The 16,627-nt window shown below is 41.9% G+C and overlaps 1 protein-coding gene across 23 annotated transcripts in view; it reads right to left on the bottom strand.

Moving 5' to 3' along the window:
- The window catches only part of CELF2 (CUGBP Elav-like family member 2), a 669,316-nt gene that overhangs the window by 16,016 nt on the left and 636,673 nt on the right, over window positions 1–16,627 (bottom strand). For 10 of the 23 annotated variants that reach the window (XM_087722719.1, XM_087722718.1, XM_087722727.1 and 7 more), the window contains 2 exons: window positions 8,054–8,185; window positions 1,609–1,806 (listed from right to left, as the gene is read on the bottom strand). In XM_087722719.1, the coding sequence (XP_087578845.1) occupies window positions 1,609–1,806; window positions 8,054–8,185 (330 nt within the window). The remainder of the gene's footprint in view (window positions 1–1,608; window positions 1,807–8,053; window positions 8,186–16,627) is intronic. The other 13 variants (XM_087722721.1, XM_087722728.1, XM_087722741.1 and 10 more) reach the window with 3 other exon arrangements.

Genomic DNA, 16,627 nt, shown 5'->3' with positions numbered 1-16,627 from the left:
TTAATTTTTTTATTTTTTTGCAAAAGCAGCAGACAATATCTATTTTTGCATTAGAAAAGCAGTGGGTGGTAACATTCTTTGAGCAAGTGCCTGAAAGGAATTTTGTGTGCTGGGAAATTAAATATTTATAGGGTTCCTATATATTCTCCATGCCAAAGGTTTCCATGCAGGCACGATTGGTTAGGTGCAGCTTAGTTCCGGTTCAGTGTCAATTTTGATGAGTCAGTGACTTTGTAAAGGGTTTTAGGAATCAAAAACTTTCCATTTTTCTGCAGTGAGCTACTTCTTAACGATCTAAACTAACTAGATAGTAGCTCCAGTGTAATCCAGGTGGATCACTGGCCTGCAGGCTCCTCTGAGAACCATGTTTCCATATTAACATCACATTCTTTTTGCTAGGGTAAGACAGGCACAAGAAAACTATAATAAAGCAAAGGTTGGGCTAATGGGGGGAAAATCAACATTGCTCTGCCTTATTCTTTGAAAATTGAAATATATCGGACACGGTGCTCTCTGAGCTTGGTTGTTTGCTGGAAGATGTTTCATTCCCCAACTAGCGTGCAAGGATGAGAGCAAGTTTGGTCCAGTGGTTAAAGCACCGGGCTGGAAACCAGGAGACTATGAGTTCTAGTCCTGCCTTAGACATGAAAACCAGCTGGGTGACTTTGGACCAATGACCAGAAGACAATGAGTTCTAGTCCCACCTTCGGCATGAAAGCTGCCTGAGTGACTTGGGGCTAGTCACTCTCACTTAGCCCAACTCAACCCACAGAGGTTGTTGTTGTTGGGAGTATACTCCTAGGGTTGGGTAGGCAATATATATCTATATACAATAACAAATGGTTGTTGTTGCTTTAAATGAGTGGATGTACTTAACAACTGTAATTAACTTTACCATAAGAAGGAGTCAAGAGAGCTCACTCTTTCTCTGCTTGTCCTATGCTTGATGACTGGAATGTGAACTTCGACTGTAAGCTATTGTTTGTTCTTTGAATTGTGTTTGGACTACTATCTACTATCACTGCTTGTGAAGCAATTATCAGTAGTAAAGCTACTTGTTTTTACTAGCAGTGTCTGAAACTCTATTTGTGTGTTTTCTACTAGCGACATTCTTTCTCTCTAGTTGTACATTCCGCTGTACTACTTTCTGTCTCCCAACGGAGATACCCCTAACAGTTGTTTTGGGGAAAATAGGAGGGAAGTATTGGATATCCGCACACTGCCTTGAATTATTAGTAAAAATAATGGAAATGGGACATAAACAAACAAAAATGATACCTATTTGGATAATGAAATACCTGCAAGCGAATACCTGAGCTCAAAGGGCACCAAGGACTTTAGCTACATATGTTCTCTTCTGCCGTACCTTAATATTTTGCAATTATCTTCATCTATTGCAGCATAAGCCCTTGAGTGTTGGGGAAGGTGGGGCATCATGGGATAACAAAACTCTACTTAATGATGGAGCTTGATAGTAATGATAGCAGCTGTACTAATAAACTTAATTTTAGAAGACCACTAGGTTTCATTTGTCTTTCGTTTTGAATTAAGAATCTCTTCCTTGCTCCCTTTTTGCATTCCCCCCCCCCCCATGCCTACCTATCTTACCTTCTTTCTGGCTGCCTGCAGCACTTTGTTGTTGTAGCAAACTTTGACTGTATAGCGTGGGTAGTGCCGCAGCGGCATACTGCTGTATTCCTGAGTAGGCTTGGGTGAGGGCATCCATTGTGCCAGCTGTACCATTGGTCAAGCCTGTTGCACCGAGTCCTCCATTCAGGGCAGCCATACCTGAGAGCATTTGAGCAACTTTACAAAAAACCCAACAATAGAGAAAAGAAATTGCACTTATTCATTAGTGCTTTCCAAACATCGTTAGCATTAATATGACACCGACAACAATGGCTGGGCATGCAGATAAAAAAATAATAACCACAGCGGTAAGAAATAACAATAATACAAATCGGGCACTTCACCAGATGGCACAGATAAAAACGACAGGTAGGACAACATCCAATCTATAAAGACATATAAAGATTGGGGTTAGGAATTATTATTCATAGTAATTCAGTTTCCCATGCAGGCAGCACTCAGAAAAATTGGGGTCACTAGAACAATCTGTTTTCCCACGATTTATGGCAGGGGTGTCAAACTCACAGTCTGCGGACTGGATGCATCACGCGCTGGCCACGCCCACGCCCGGTTTTAGGGAAGGGGAAAAGTTGTGATACATCACGTGAAACGCTGTGACAATGCAAGTTGGACACCCCTGATTTATGGCATCTTCATAGCATCACAGACATCTTTAAAGTAATATAAAGTCTGTCCTTAATTAAGTTGTTTTGATGCAATTACAGATGATTCTCAAAGAATGTTCCTCCACCTAGTCAACTTTGAGATGAGTGGATTTCAACTCCCAGAATTCCTAACCAGCATGGCCATTTCTAAGATATTTGGGGATGAAAGTTCACACATCTCAAAGTTATCCAGAAGGGGAAACACTGTTCTAGATATGTCTCTAGAAAACCAAAGAATCTGCTACTATGGAGAATGAACCAGACTTTTGTTTCCAATTCAGCTCATGTAATTGAAAACTAATAGGTCAGGACAGATTGTTTCTGGGTAACAGCTGGGAAACCTTTGTGGCAGCTGGATACTTTGAGGACACGCTGTGCATCATCTCACAAAATGGCTGCACAGATAGCTCATCTTTTCTTAAAGTAAGTGCCACTGGAGGCATGGCTCATCATAAAATACCCATTCCAGCTGGTGGAACAAAAAAGAAATTCCCACTCAGGGGTTCCTCATTATCCCATCTGCAGAGGAAGCATTACTCAGCATTTTCATATTTTCTTCTGGAGCAACAGCTGAGCTGAAATTGGTCGTTCAGCTTGTAAGTCTCAGAGTGACTATAGTTTACTAGAATTACTGGAATTCTTGAGATAATCAACACCCTTGCTGTGGAGTAATCTGATGAACCTTATTGATTGGTAATTCTATCCTTCAGTAGATTATTCAGATAATCACAGAAGAGTTGGAACTGAGCACGGGAGCCATCTAGTTCAATCCCCTCCTTAGTGAAAGATCCACTAGAGCAGGTGTCAGCAACCTGTGGCTCTGGAGCCGCATGTGGCTCTTTCATCCCTCTGCTGCGGCTCCCTGTTGCCGATCGGCTCCACAATTGATAGGGCTTTCAGGCAGGACAGGTAGAGGAAAAAAGATGCCGCACTAGGAGGAGACTCTATGGTGTGGGAACCAGACTTCCAGCTGGCTCCAGAATTGAATGGGGGGCTTCCGGTTAGGACCTTTGTGGCTCTTTGAGTGTTTAAGGTTGCCGATCCCTGCATTAGAGTATCTTTAACAGATAAACCTTCAGCTTCTGTTTGAAGATCTCCGCTGAAGGAGAAATCATTACATTATGTGCTGGCCTGAACGACTGTCTACAGCTTATGCAATCTGGATGTTTTCCTGAATTAGAACCTGAAAGTCTTTCAGCCCACTGATTCTGGTCCTGATTTCTAGAGCAGTGGCCCTCAACTTTTTGGGTGCATGGAGATTGATTTTTCTGCAGACTGGGTTTGTGTGATTTTGGGTGCCACCTGAATCCTGCATGTGTGCGGATGGGGCTTTGGCTCACTTGCGTGGCCTGGTTCCTAGTGGGCTGGAGACTGATGCTGGTCCACAGACTGGAGGTTGCGGGACCCCGCTCTATAACAAAGTGTGACCCATTCTTCAGATATTTGAAGATTCTTATCATATTTCTCCTTAAGGTTAGCGATTAATAAAATATGACTGAAAGAGTCCTTTTAAGGACTCTTAAAAGAGAAACAACCTTTCAATGATATTTATGGATCCATCACCAGATAAAATTGGGAAACTAATTAGTAAAAAGTCCATAACATACAAGCCAAGGTTGTATGTTATTACCTTATTCTGCTGCGCCAAAAGGAGTTGGAAGTCAATGCTTTTCTTCCCCTCTCTCTTGTCCCATTATTTTAATTTTTCTGTGTATCTCTGTATTTTATATTTTGATAAACCAATACAGGTATGAACGATTGGGAAATTAAACTTGCTAAGCTTGCCTCTCTCAACCGGTTCTTTTCAGACATGCTAGAACTACATTGATAGAATTTCCGGCAAATATCCCCTTCGGGAGATGCAGTCTTAAAATATTAGGGAACTCAGATGCTATAGAAGGCTTTGTAAAAATCTAAGGAGGCGCAGAAACCTCGAATTGGAACAGCTCTCTGCTAGGGTTGTCCATTAAAAATTTTAACGGATCACAATGCTCAGGGTATTTTAAAGGGAAGACAAAAGGAATGGCAGCTCCCTTTCAGTGGCTTTAATATTTTTTTACCCGCAAATTGCCTATTATAGCAATTTGAGTTTAAAGCTGATGTAATATTGAAAAAGCCAATAAAATCTCCTGCACATGTCTATCTCCTGCCCACCCTTACACTGGCCCCCCACCCCCCCACCCATCAGCTCCTTTTCTTCAAGGCTGAATGGCTGTTGCTATTGGATCAAAGCTGCAGAAAAGTGATTTGAGGAACAGACTACAAATAAATAACCCCGGACGACCAGCCTTATTTACTTGCAGTCAAATCACATTCCTGTCTCTTTTAATCTTCTTGTATAACCTTCCTCCTAAACCTTTACATTGATGACAGTTTTATAAGGAAAAAAAAAATAGAGGGGGACAATTCTAAGAAACCGGGTAAGAAATAATGAGGCAACTGCTGTGCAGAGAACTTAGGAAAGCAACATCTATTGAAAAAAAATATTTCTTCTGAGGGGGCCAAGCAACCCCACCCATCAAAAAATCGCAAACCCCCAAGTCCTATGGTCATGCTCAAGTACAGAGATATGAGAACATAGTAAAGGTTCCCCACGCACATATGTGCTGGTTGTTCCTGACTCTAGGGGGGGGTGCTCATCTCCGTTTCAAAGCCGAAGAGCCAGCGCTGTACAAAGACGCTCTCCGTGGTCATGTGGCTGGCATGATTAAACGCCGAAGGCACACGGAACGCTGTTACCTTCCCACCAAAGCAGTCCCTATTTTTCTACTTGCATTTTTATATGCTTTCAAACTGGCAGAAGCTGGAACAAATAATGGGCGCTCACTCTGTTAGGCGGTGCTAGGGATTCGAACTGCTGAACTGCCGACCTTTCTGATCGACAAGTTCAGCGTCTTAGCCACTGAACCACCGCGTCCCTTTGAGAACATAGTAGCAAGGAATTTTGAAGAAAGGGAAAAGGAGGAATTTATTTCCTTCCTTCCTTCCTTCCTTCCTTCCTTCCCACCTATCTTTCACATTTTGGAACTGCTCAACTCTCTTACAGAGGGAGGATAATAGGTTTTGGGAGGATAGGACAACCTTTTTTTCCTGTTCATACCTTGGGTTTTACTGGTTGCAACTGCAGAGAATAAGTCAAAGAGTAAGATTTTACAGCATTGGCCAAATTCAGGGGTGGGTTCTGGTTTCTATTACTGCCAATTAGCTCAGGGACGTGCTTTGTGCGTGCGCTTGAGGTGCGCTATGCGTGCATGAACAGCGGTAAAAAAATTGCTACTGCACGTGTGCAGAAGCAAAAAACAAGATGCCGTCACTGCCAATAGAACTGGTTCAGGGGCATGGCCAGCCCAGTTCGGTTCGGATCGGTTTGCCACCAATAGAACCAGTTCAGGGGCATGGCCAGCCCATCCCGGTTCGGACCCGTTCAGCCTGCTCGGCTAAACCGGTCCGAACCGGTAGGAAACTACCTCTGGCCACATTGCCTCTTTAGTTAGACAAGAAATAGCCAATTTCTCCACCAGCAGAGGCTGGGTAAAAGATAAAAGGAAGAAAAGCTTCCTGCTATGTCAGGAAATATTACTCTTTCCATTTTTATTTTGTTCTTTTTTTGTGAGCCCACAAGCTCTTTTTGAAGTCCCGGAAAAATTCAGAGTGACGGATGCATCATTGAGTGCATATGGAGAGAGAGAGAGAGTCGCATGGAGAAACAAATCATGTTTTCATTGATTGTATCAACTGGCTTTCAAAGGTTCAAGTAAACACCAACCTAAGCAGACTACAGAAGAAAACTCCTTTGGTTAAAGGCAAACAGCTTGAGAAAGCTTTATTTCTCTTTTGCAGCTGGGGGAAAAACAACTGGAATGGCAGTGGGAGTTTCATGCTTTTTGAACCTGCCTTTCTCTTCACCTTCCCTGTCTTTTAGTTATACATTGTTGGTGAAGTAGACATGGCTAGATATCTGGAAAGTTTGAAAGCATGCTTTAAACAGTTTTCTTCATATTTCATCATGTTCATCATTTACTGAGCCTCAGTGGCTGCTTCGGTATAATTCAGGGGTGGGCTGAATTCGTCCGGATTCAGGAGAACCCGTAGCTAATGTTAGGGCCAGTTCGGAGAATCTCCAAATCCCACCACTGGCTGGCCCTGCCCACCCCACCCATCCCAGGAGTCTCCACACAGCCTGTTTTGGGTGCAAGGTAAGCGCAGGGCCTTCACGGAGGCTCGGGGAGGGGGAAAACCGGCTTCCCTGAAGTTCCAGAAGGCCAGTTTGAGGCCTCTGGAGGACCTCTGGCGCCCAGGGGTGTGGGGGAAACAGTTTTTGCCCTCTGAGAGGCTTGAGGAAAACCTCCGGAGTTTGGGGAAGGCAAAAAATCCCCCCCCCCAATGGTGCAGGAGGCAGACTAGGCCATGGCCACATTAAAAATGTGCTAAAACATTAAAAATGTCAAAAAAAAAACCACGCTGTGGCAACCGGGAAAACAGTTTGGGCGCATGGCGAGCCTTCCGTCCCTACCGGTTCGGCGACCCAGTCACAATTTCCGCTACAGGTTCGCCCGAACTGGTGTGAAAGAATAGCAACCCACCTCTGCTTTGGTTGGTTCAGAAAGTACACCGATGTTTTGGAAAAAGTAAGTTGTGAGAGACATGAGAGCAAAATTTGGGGATGAGGTAGGGATCCCTATTTTGCCCTCTTTGGAGGTTTTGAATTTCAGTGTCCGAAATCTTCAACCCATATACCAATGGCCATTTTTCAGGCGCTGGTTTGGCAAAAGCTGATCTGTAGACACAATACATGCTTATACACATGCCCACACACACAAACACACAACACAGAGCTATAGAAACGGAATCATATACTGTGTATGCCGGGCTAGATTATTAGAGCATGGCATATATCACGGTTATCTAACCTACTCTAGTAAAAAACATTGCAGAATGTATATATCTTTCAAAGGTGAGACGTTTTTCTCCTACCTGTCTCTATAGCCAAGAACTAAAGTGATTTATTTGAAAATGCATTACGTGTGGTTTGTAGAATTCTATAAATCAAACTGCTGGCAGAGGGCATTTTTCATACCTCCTGTATCTAGAGAGTATTCATACTGATGTTGTGCTATTACTCTTAGCAGTACAGTGGGACCTCGGGTCCCGAACGGCTCAGACCACGAACAATTTGGGTGCCGACCGAAAAATCTGCTAAATGTTTCATTCAAAGACATGAACACATCCTTGGGTGCTGAATAAACACAGTCACGGTGATTTCCCCTTCCGCGCCATTTTTTGTGTGTGCACGCATGCAGAGTCAGTCTTGCTTCTGGTCCTGACCAAATCGGGTGCCAAAGTCCTGGAACGGATTACGGTCAGCACCCAAGGTCCCACTGTATAGGCAATAACATTAGCAACACATCTCCTTAGTTGCCCCTTCAACTAAAACCTATCTCTCTTGAACAATTAAAACAAAACCAAAATCTCCTTTAGAACTGATCCCTTCTAGCTATCTGAATGCAAGCTTTATGTGTGTGTCCTAGAACGGAGGATAAAATATCATCAAGCACTATAAACATCATAATTCTTTAACAAGACAAAACCTATTTAGATTTTGGGCCCGAAGCTGTTTGGAATAGAATTTCCAAGTTTTATCACCCATTTTGCACATGTGCTTATTTCCCTAGTAGCATTCACTCTACTAAAACGATTAGTGTCCCTAAGGTGATTACAGGGAAATTGCTGGAGTGTCCACCACAGCAATAAATACTCACTGTTTACGGTACCTGCTAGTGCATTAATATTATTCAATCCAACTGTTGCTCCAGCTAGTCCTTGTAGAGTCCCCAGAGAAGTCAAAGAATTCATTGCTGCCCCAGCTGTGGAATTTGCTGTTGATGCAGCCACTAGAATAAAAGAAGGAAAAATAAAATAATTTACTCCTAGAATATACCATAAACCAGGGGTGTCCAACATTGGCAACTTTTAAGACTTGTGGACTTCAACTCCTAGAATTCCTCAGCCAGCATGTCAGCATGGTTGGCTGGGGAATTCTGGGAATTGAAGTCCACAAGTCTTGACGTTCACAAGGTTGGATATTCCTGTCATAATGTCAGAATGTGCACAGAATGTGTACTATTTTGAGACAACCCAGGAGCAAAATACAGTACACAGAGGTTTTATCTTTCAAACAATTGTTTATATACAAGACGTATATATACATACATGTGTTAGGCTAATACCAAGCAAGCAAGCAAACTTCAACTCTGCATGTGGAACCATAATGGAGTTAGAACATGAGGAGAGAGATACATGAGGAGAGAGAGAGAGAGAGAGAGAGAGAGATACACCCTCACATGGCCTCCCTTATATATACAGTTTCTTAAAGTGGCAGTAACCTTGCTGACTCATCCTCATATCATTATCTCGGTTTACAGCCTTACAGCAGCTGGTCAGCTATTAAATCGTCATTACCCTGACACATAAACATTATGGAAAGCTAGTGAGTCCTTTGGCATAAATTCATGACATGTCATAATAGTTAGATGAGAAAAAACTTTGAAGTATGGTTCCTCTCATTGGTTTATCCATACAGTGTAATGTCCGTTGCTTAAAGTACATATGCTGCTCAAAAGTTTAATAAGGGATAGAAAACCATGGTTTAATTCATGTGCTGATCTCAAATTTAGTGCCACTTGTTTGCTTACAGTTTTGTCTGATTTGTAGCCTTTCTTGTTTATTCAACAAACTGTGGTTGGAAATTCTGGTTGGGAATTATTTCAATCTCTCCAGCTGCATGCATATATAAAAATGGTATGTTATGAATAAAGCATAAACCATTGTAGGATATATGTTTCGGAGGAGATTGTTTTGATATGGAAATGGCAAACACGACATTCATCAGTTCTCAGATTATCAAGGCTTAGGAAAACCTATTTGATACTGAAGGAAAAATTACCAATTGCCTTCCAGAGTTTCCCCCTGCAGAAAATGAAATGGATACTATAACTTGGTGTTTCTGAATTGAATAAACTCACATAAGACCTTAATAAAGAGCTGGTAGTGGTCCCTAGTTTTTGGGAATATCAGATGAACTGACATTGTTATACTGTTAGGCGGCTATTCTTGATGTTCCATTGCTGTTTAGCCTAATTGTTAGAAAAAAAGAAACATCTAACATTCAGGAATCCAAGAGCTTTGCTTTCAGGAATTATAACTTGACAGCACTTTGTCTTGGTAAAAGCAAATTGATCGTTTCTCTCTTTTGTGCTGGGAATATTATCCTTGTGTTATCAGTCTGAACATCAATAGTCAAGAAGAATAGCATTCAGAAAGCTAGTTAGTATTGAAGGGATGAGTGAATAATGCCTGTTAGGGATGCAATCTTAGTCTTGGGTTGGCAATATATATATAAGCCATGATTGAAATAATGTATCTGTCACTTTAAATGCTCAAGTGAGATGTGATTGGATGCTGTTGCTTCAATCAGCCATAAGAGGGAGTAGGAACTACTACTGTTTGTTTCTGGTTGTTCCTGTATGTTCTCTGTGTTTGTTATTGGAGTTGAATACTGTATATTGGATGATGGCTACTCTGTATGTTAGTTACCGGTCTGTATGTGAATCGTGTTGAGCATCTGTAAACCAACGTGTTGTATCATAGACTGTGTATATAATTCAATACTACTTATCGCTTGTTTTGGAGAATGTTTATCCTACTTTATTTTTGTTAACGCAAGTAAAGTTATATTTGTTTTAACTTCGGCGGCTGTGATTGATAGTGTGACTATTCAGCGGCACATTCCTTGCTACCTTCTGCTACTCAACTCTAGTCTCCAAAAGGAGATATACTTAACAATGCCTATTTGTGAACATTAAAGAATACAGCTGCAAGCTAAAAACTAGATAGAACCCCTCCCCTCCTTCCCTCCAGTCTTAGCCTTTGGTACACAGAGATTCGGAGTTAGATCTCTAAGTCCATGACCAGACTTCAAAGCTCTTCAAATCCTTGTTGGCCCACCAGTGATGAAAAATAACAAGATCCTGCTTTTGAAAAGTAATTTACTGCCCTTGCGGCTCACTACAGATTCAAGGGGGTGGGGAAGGGAACTCTGGAGAGATGTAAATAGGATTAAGCCCCTTCCCTGAAGCCACAACCTTATTCCAGTCCTACGCAAATAAGTATCTACTAGATTGGGAATCATTTTCCAGGCTGGTTGTGTCAGCTCGGAAAGAATAAGGATAAGAAGAGATGCCTTTTTTGTGACTGCTAGACATATGTGTCAGGTTCCCAATCATTGAAATAAAAACAGAGAAGGAAAAAGAGGTATAAAAAAGCCATCTAATTACTTCAGCTGTACCTGATGGAATGGCTAACAAAATGAGAATCATCTACTGCAACAGAATAACAGTTGGAAGAGACCTTTAGAGGTCTTCTAGTCCAACCCCCTGCTCAAGCAGGAAACCCTATACCATTTCAGACAAAATGGTTATCCAACTTCATCTTAAAGACTTCCAGTGTTGGAGCATTCACAACTTCTGGAGTCAAGTTGTTCCACTGATTAATTGTTCTAACTGCCAGGAAATTCCTCCTCAGTTCTAGGCTGCTTCTCTCCTTGATTAGTTTCCACCCATTGCTTCTTGTCCTGCCTTCGGGTGCTTTTGAGAATAGCCTGGCTCCCTCTTCTTTGTGGCAGCCCCTGAGATAGTGGAAAACTGCTATACTTTTGATTACTTGGCTTTTTCACCATCTGATAAAAATTAATTCCGCCTGTCAATTTGCACATTTAAGGCGGAAGGTGTTTTTTTCACCTACATTTAGCTGGGTCATTTGACATAATGTAAAGAAAATGTTACTCACCTGATCAGGGAGACCCCATCCAACTCTAGGCTAACATACTGTAAATAACTAATGGTTCTGTTCTGTGATTGAGACTTTTTAAGCACTAAGCTAATTAGTATTTGATGGATTAGATCTCCAGGCCCACCTAACTGCATGGAGTTCTATTCCTGGAAACCCACCAATTGAATGAACCATGAGGCCAGACTGCTGACTGCAAAGAGCCACTTAATATTAAAGCTCCTTCAGGTGAGCAGTTTTATTAAGCATTAAATTAATTCTGACTGCTCAGGACTCGCAGCCTGCTCCTGGTCACTGCCTCTTGTAAATGACTGAGGAGGACATGGTAGCAGGCCCACCCTTTTGTGCTGCCAAGCTGAAAGCAGGACTTGATAACTCCATGATTAAAAACCAAACTGGTCATATACTGTAGCTGTGAAGTGAATTTCATGTGTAACCGGTGCCAGCAACTGTCTTTCGGTGCTAAATGTCCATACAGGCGCAAAAAAAGGGGAAAGAAAATCATACTGATGTGAAATTGGCAGGAGATGGACTTCTGATATGGTTGATCTGAAGAGTCTACAGATACCCTTAAACAAGCCCTTGCCTCCATCCTTCGATATGTGGTATTAAGACAGCACGAATGGTTATTATATTTTTTCCAGTTACTTGGTAAAACAGCATATTTGGAAAAACCACATTCTTACACTAGAGACGATAGTTTTCTTGCCTATCTCATCCACATTCCCCCAGTTTCTTGCTCTCTAAACCTAGATATTTAATTTCCCTGGACAATATCACTGTTAATGGAAGAGAATAAACATAGCTCAGGGATGAAGTGTGGAGTCCTTGGTACTCTCTGAGCTTAGTTTCAGTAAGTTCACTATCACTACTTAGTTTCACTATCACTTGCATCTTACGATTTATGAAAACTGTATTTTTATCATGACTATGATCATGATTTATCACTTATAGTTTTTATGTACAATGAGAGCTTAAGCACTGAAGACAAATTCCTTGGGTTGTTGCAGCAGATTGAGGTTTGTAATCTACTTACGAAAGACCAGGACCACGAAGGTGAGAGAAACAGGTTTATTTGATGCATCGAGTTCAGCGTGTTCACACACCAAAATCTGAACTGCCTGGGCTCTTCCCAGGATGCTACTTTTATGCCGTGTTCCACACTGTGCATTCTCAAGGCATTTCCATACACGAGACAAACATGACATTTCAAAAAGGGGAAGTTCATTTGGAATGTTACAGAGAAGTACATAGGAAAAATACAAGAAAGAGAAGTTCCTATAATGTCTTAAGCTGTCAGCAGTTTTTACCTCTGTTCTATCTCTCACCCACGTCTGGCTTCCTGTGCCCCTCCTTTACAGGGTCTTGCCACACTGTTCAGCCCTATTTTTAATACCTATGAGGAAGTTGGAGAGAAAGTTCACTCCAGCTAAAAGTCAACTTTGGAACTCCAGGGCACTAGAATGAAAAGCCAAGCTAATATGAATTTATAAGGTCCATTCTATTAAGACCACCTAACCTGGCCAGCCACTGGTGGGTTTACCTGTGCAACCCCTCCTGCATCAGTGTGTCCCATCACACTTGGTTAATAAAGAATTGAGTTCTATTCTATTCTATTCTATTCATTTGCTTGCAGGCATTTGCATCAAGCACTGAAGATGTTACCAACTCTGGTAATGAAACATCTGGAAACAAACAAAGCTCAGAGAGCATCAAGGACTCTACAATATCACTACTATCTCATAGGTGGACAAATTGTTGGAAGTTTGGCATTGATGTGCATTGTAACAAGAAGAATATAAATATGGGAAAGACATACAATAACACATTGTAAGGCCTCCGATTTTGCTGGGTACTTTTATTTTCATAGTTAATTGAACCGAAAGAGATATGGCCCAGGAATGGATCAAACATATCACCTTGCAAGATTAATTCCAAAAAAAAAAAAGAGAGAGAGAGAGAACCAGGTCATCCTCTGAAGAGGAGGATATGTAAACACAACAACGGATAGAGTGGATGGAGGGAGGAGTAGAAGGAAAGATAGGAAGGAGAGGAGAAAGGAGAGGAATAGGAGAAAGGGAAAGGCAGAGGAAGAATGGGAGGGAATGTAAGAGTAGGAAAGAGGGGAGGAATGGGAAGAAGAGGGGAAGGGTAAAGGGGAGGAAGGGGAAGGAGAGAAGGGAAAGGAGAGGAGGAAGGAAGGAGAGAAGAAAGAGAAGAAAGGGGGGTAGGAAGGAGGGAGGGAAGGAGGGAGGGAAGGAAGGAGGGAAGGAAGGAGGGAAGGAAGGAGGGAAGGAAGGAGAGAAGGAGAGAAGAAAGGAGGGAAGAAAGGAGGGAATGTAGGAGAGAAGGAAGGGGGGAAGGAAGGAGGAAAGGAAGGGGGAAAGGAAGGAGAGAAGGAGAAAAGAAAGGAAGGAAGGAAGGAGGGAAGGAGAGAAGGAGGGAAGGGGAAGGAGGGAGGGAAGGAAGGGGAGTAGGAGAGAAGAAACGAGGGAAGGAAAGAGGGAGGGAGGGAAGAAGAAGTAGGACCGTTGTAAGATAAGATGGATCTATGGGATGTTAAGAAAGCAATTTTCAAGTATATTGTCAACTGTAGGGGAAAATTGTTATAAATACATATTATTAATAACAGTTCTGAGATCATATAATTGTGAATGTATATGTGAAATTGATAAAATAAAAAAAATATTGAAGGGCTGCTAAAAAAAAAAGATTAATTCCAGATTTTAAAAAATCGTACTTTGCAAGCAATAATGTCAGCAGGTTTAGGGTAAAACTGGGCATTGGATGAGCTGGTACGATAATGGCTAAGAGGTGTCCATTTTGATCTGTACTGATTTTTATTGTTAACAAACAAATGCTGCATATGGCACATGTAAAGCAGTTAACCTATCCTAGTGAAAACTGTGTCATAGGAAGATTGCAATTGTTTTTTTTTTTAAAAAAGACTCACCATGTAAAGAAATGGAGAAAAGGAGAGAAAAGAAGAAAACGGGAAAAAGAAAGTCATTCAGCCATTTTTTAAAAATGCACCTTCACTCTTCCCCTCACACTAATAGGCAGCTGGTTTTTCAATGAACGCATTATCGATCCAAGATTTTAAATCCTGGTGACATGCTCTCTTAACAATATCAAAGAGTAATCTTTTTTGCTGCACTGTGTTCAGTTAATCCGTAGTCTTTCATATGATAAATTTCCAAATCCCTGGCATATAACTCAGAAGTACCTTCACAGCTTTAAATGGCGTTGATTTTCTGTAATGCTATATATGGATAAATTTATGGAAACTAACTCAAAACGGAGTAAGAATGGGTCACATCCATATCATACTAGTGGATGCCCCCTTATTCATTTCACAGATTTTGGTCTCTTCCTCTCACAATACCATAATACCAAACTGACCTTGGAGCAGAAGAATCACTGGAGAACAGGGGCCTTAACTAAAAATCTCCTAAATTGGTCCTGTAAGATACCATGTTAAGTATATCAAAAGCTGCTGAGATATCAAGGTGACACAGCACTCTCCCCCAATCCCTGGCCTGATGGAGATCATTACTAATACAGCTTGGTCAGTGGTGGGATTTAGCTAGTTCGCACTTATTTGGGAGAACCGGTTGTTAACTTTCTAAGCAGTTCAGCAAGCCGGTTGTTTCCACTTTACAGAGCTAATCCTGTAAGGAAGGCAGGGAGGAAACATTCTGGTGTTGTTCCTAGCCTCATCTTTGTTGCCCTGCTTACAGAAACTTGTCTTTCCAATTAACCCTTATTACATTGTAACAGCTAAGGCGAAGCGCCCATCGACATGATGTTGAGTTGGCCATGCCCACCCAGTCACATGACCACCGAGCCCTGCCTACTCAGCTGGTCATTAGGGCAGAGAACCGATTGTTAAATTATTTGAATCCCACTATTGAGCTTGGTATTATAGTCAGACTGAAACCACTCTAAAAACGATCCAGAGAAATCACTTCCTCCAGGGTCTTTGGAGTAGTAAGCCTACTATCTTCTCAATAACCTTCCCTGAAAAGGAAAGAGTGGAGTCTGGACAAAATTATTCAGAACCTTCACATCCAGTGATGGCCTCTTGAGAGAGAAAGAAATCCATGATTTCCTTCCAAGCATCTCCTCGCACAAAAAGACATCCATCTCTGCTGGATCAGTGACATATTGCCTCCCGGGATGACTTAACCAACCATGAAGGACATGGAACTAAGAGAAAAGTGGCAGGGTTCAAAGCCCCAAGGACCCAGTCATCGGGCTGATGGACTTGAACTCCTTTCAAATGACTAGGCATGACTACTGCTCAGACAACTGCACAAGATCCACAAAGGCAGCAATCCAACGCCAGACAAATTCAAGCAATTTTATCTGAGAGATGCCTGCAGAGGCTCTCTGGTCCCTTCTTCCCCAAATCACTCAACGCACTCAAGACCACTAGCTGCAAACTGCCACTGCAATAAGAGTGGAGAAAGAAGTCTATTTTGCTGCTTTTAATCTCATCTCTCTCTCTCTCTCTCTCTCTCTCTCTCTTGTCTGCCTGCCTGCCTGCCTGCCTGCCTGCCTGCCTGCCTGCCTGCCTATCTATCTATCTATCTATCTATCTATCTATCTATCTATCTATCTATCTATCTATCTATCTATCTATCTATCGCCTATCTATCTATCTATCTATCTATCTATCTATCTATCTATCTATCATCTATCTATCTATCTATCTCTATCGCCTGTCTGTCTGTCTGTCTGTCTGTCTGTCTGTCTGTCTATCTATCTATCTATCTATCTATCTATCTATCTATCTATCTATCTATCTATCTATCATCTATCTATCTATCTATCTATCTATCATCTATCTATCTATCTATCTATCTATCTATCTATCTATCTATCTATCTATCTATCTATCTATCTATCATATTTATATATATATATATAAAAAAAAGGCTGTATGTATGTATGTATGCATGTATGTATGGATGTATGAATGTATGAAGTAAGTAAGTTCCGGCATAACTCTGGAACGCCTCAAGCAATTTCAACCAAACTTGGTACACAGATGACTTACCCTCTGGAAACAAATACTATGTGTGTGGGGGTAAGACTCCCCTGGGGTGTGTGTCGATGTTTGTGTGTGTCTCTGTTTGTGTGTTCCAGCATAACTCTGGAACGCCTGGGCCGTTAAGGAGAGTGAGTGCGGCATCCTAGAGCAACAATTGTTTGTGATGTCATGGGAGGGGGAAGGGAGAGACTGGCCATTAAGGAGAGCGAGTGCGGCGTACTAGAGTGGCAATTGTTTGTGATGTCAGTTCCTTCGCAGCTTCCTCTAGAAAGCCAGCTGTGATGTGGATACCCTCCAGTGGACCAATGGGGAAGTGCTTGATGGATTTGGGGCAAAGTGCCAGGATCGTAGACAGGGTGGGAAAGAGGGGTACATGGGAGGGGGAAGGGAGAGGGCAGGGATGATGGGCATTGAAGAAAAATCCCTCTCACTG

Source organism: Thamnophis sirtalis, unplaced genomic scaffold (genome assembly GCF_051295495.1).
Source record: "Thamnophis sirtalis isolate CommonGarterSnake01/CBP01778 unplaced genomic scaffold, rThaSir2_p1.2 scaffold_9, whole genome shotgun sequence".
Classification (NCBI taxonomy): domain Eukaryota; kingdom Metazoa; phylum Chordata; class Lepidosauria; order Squamata; family Natricidae; genus Thamnophis; species Thamnophis sirtalis.
This window is presented reverse-complemented; position numbering and strand designations above follow the sequence as displayed.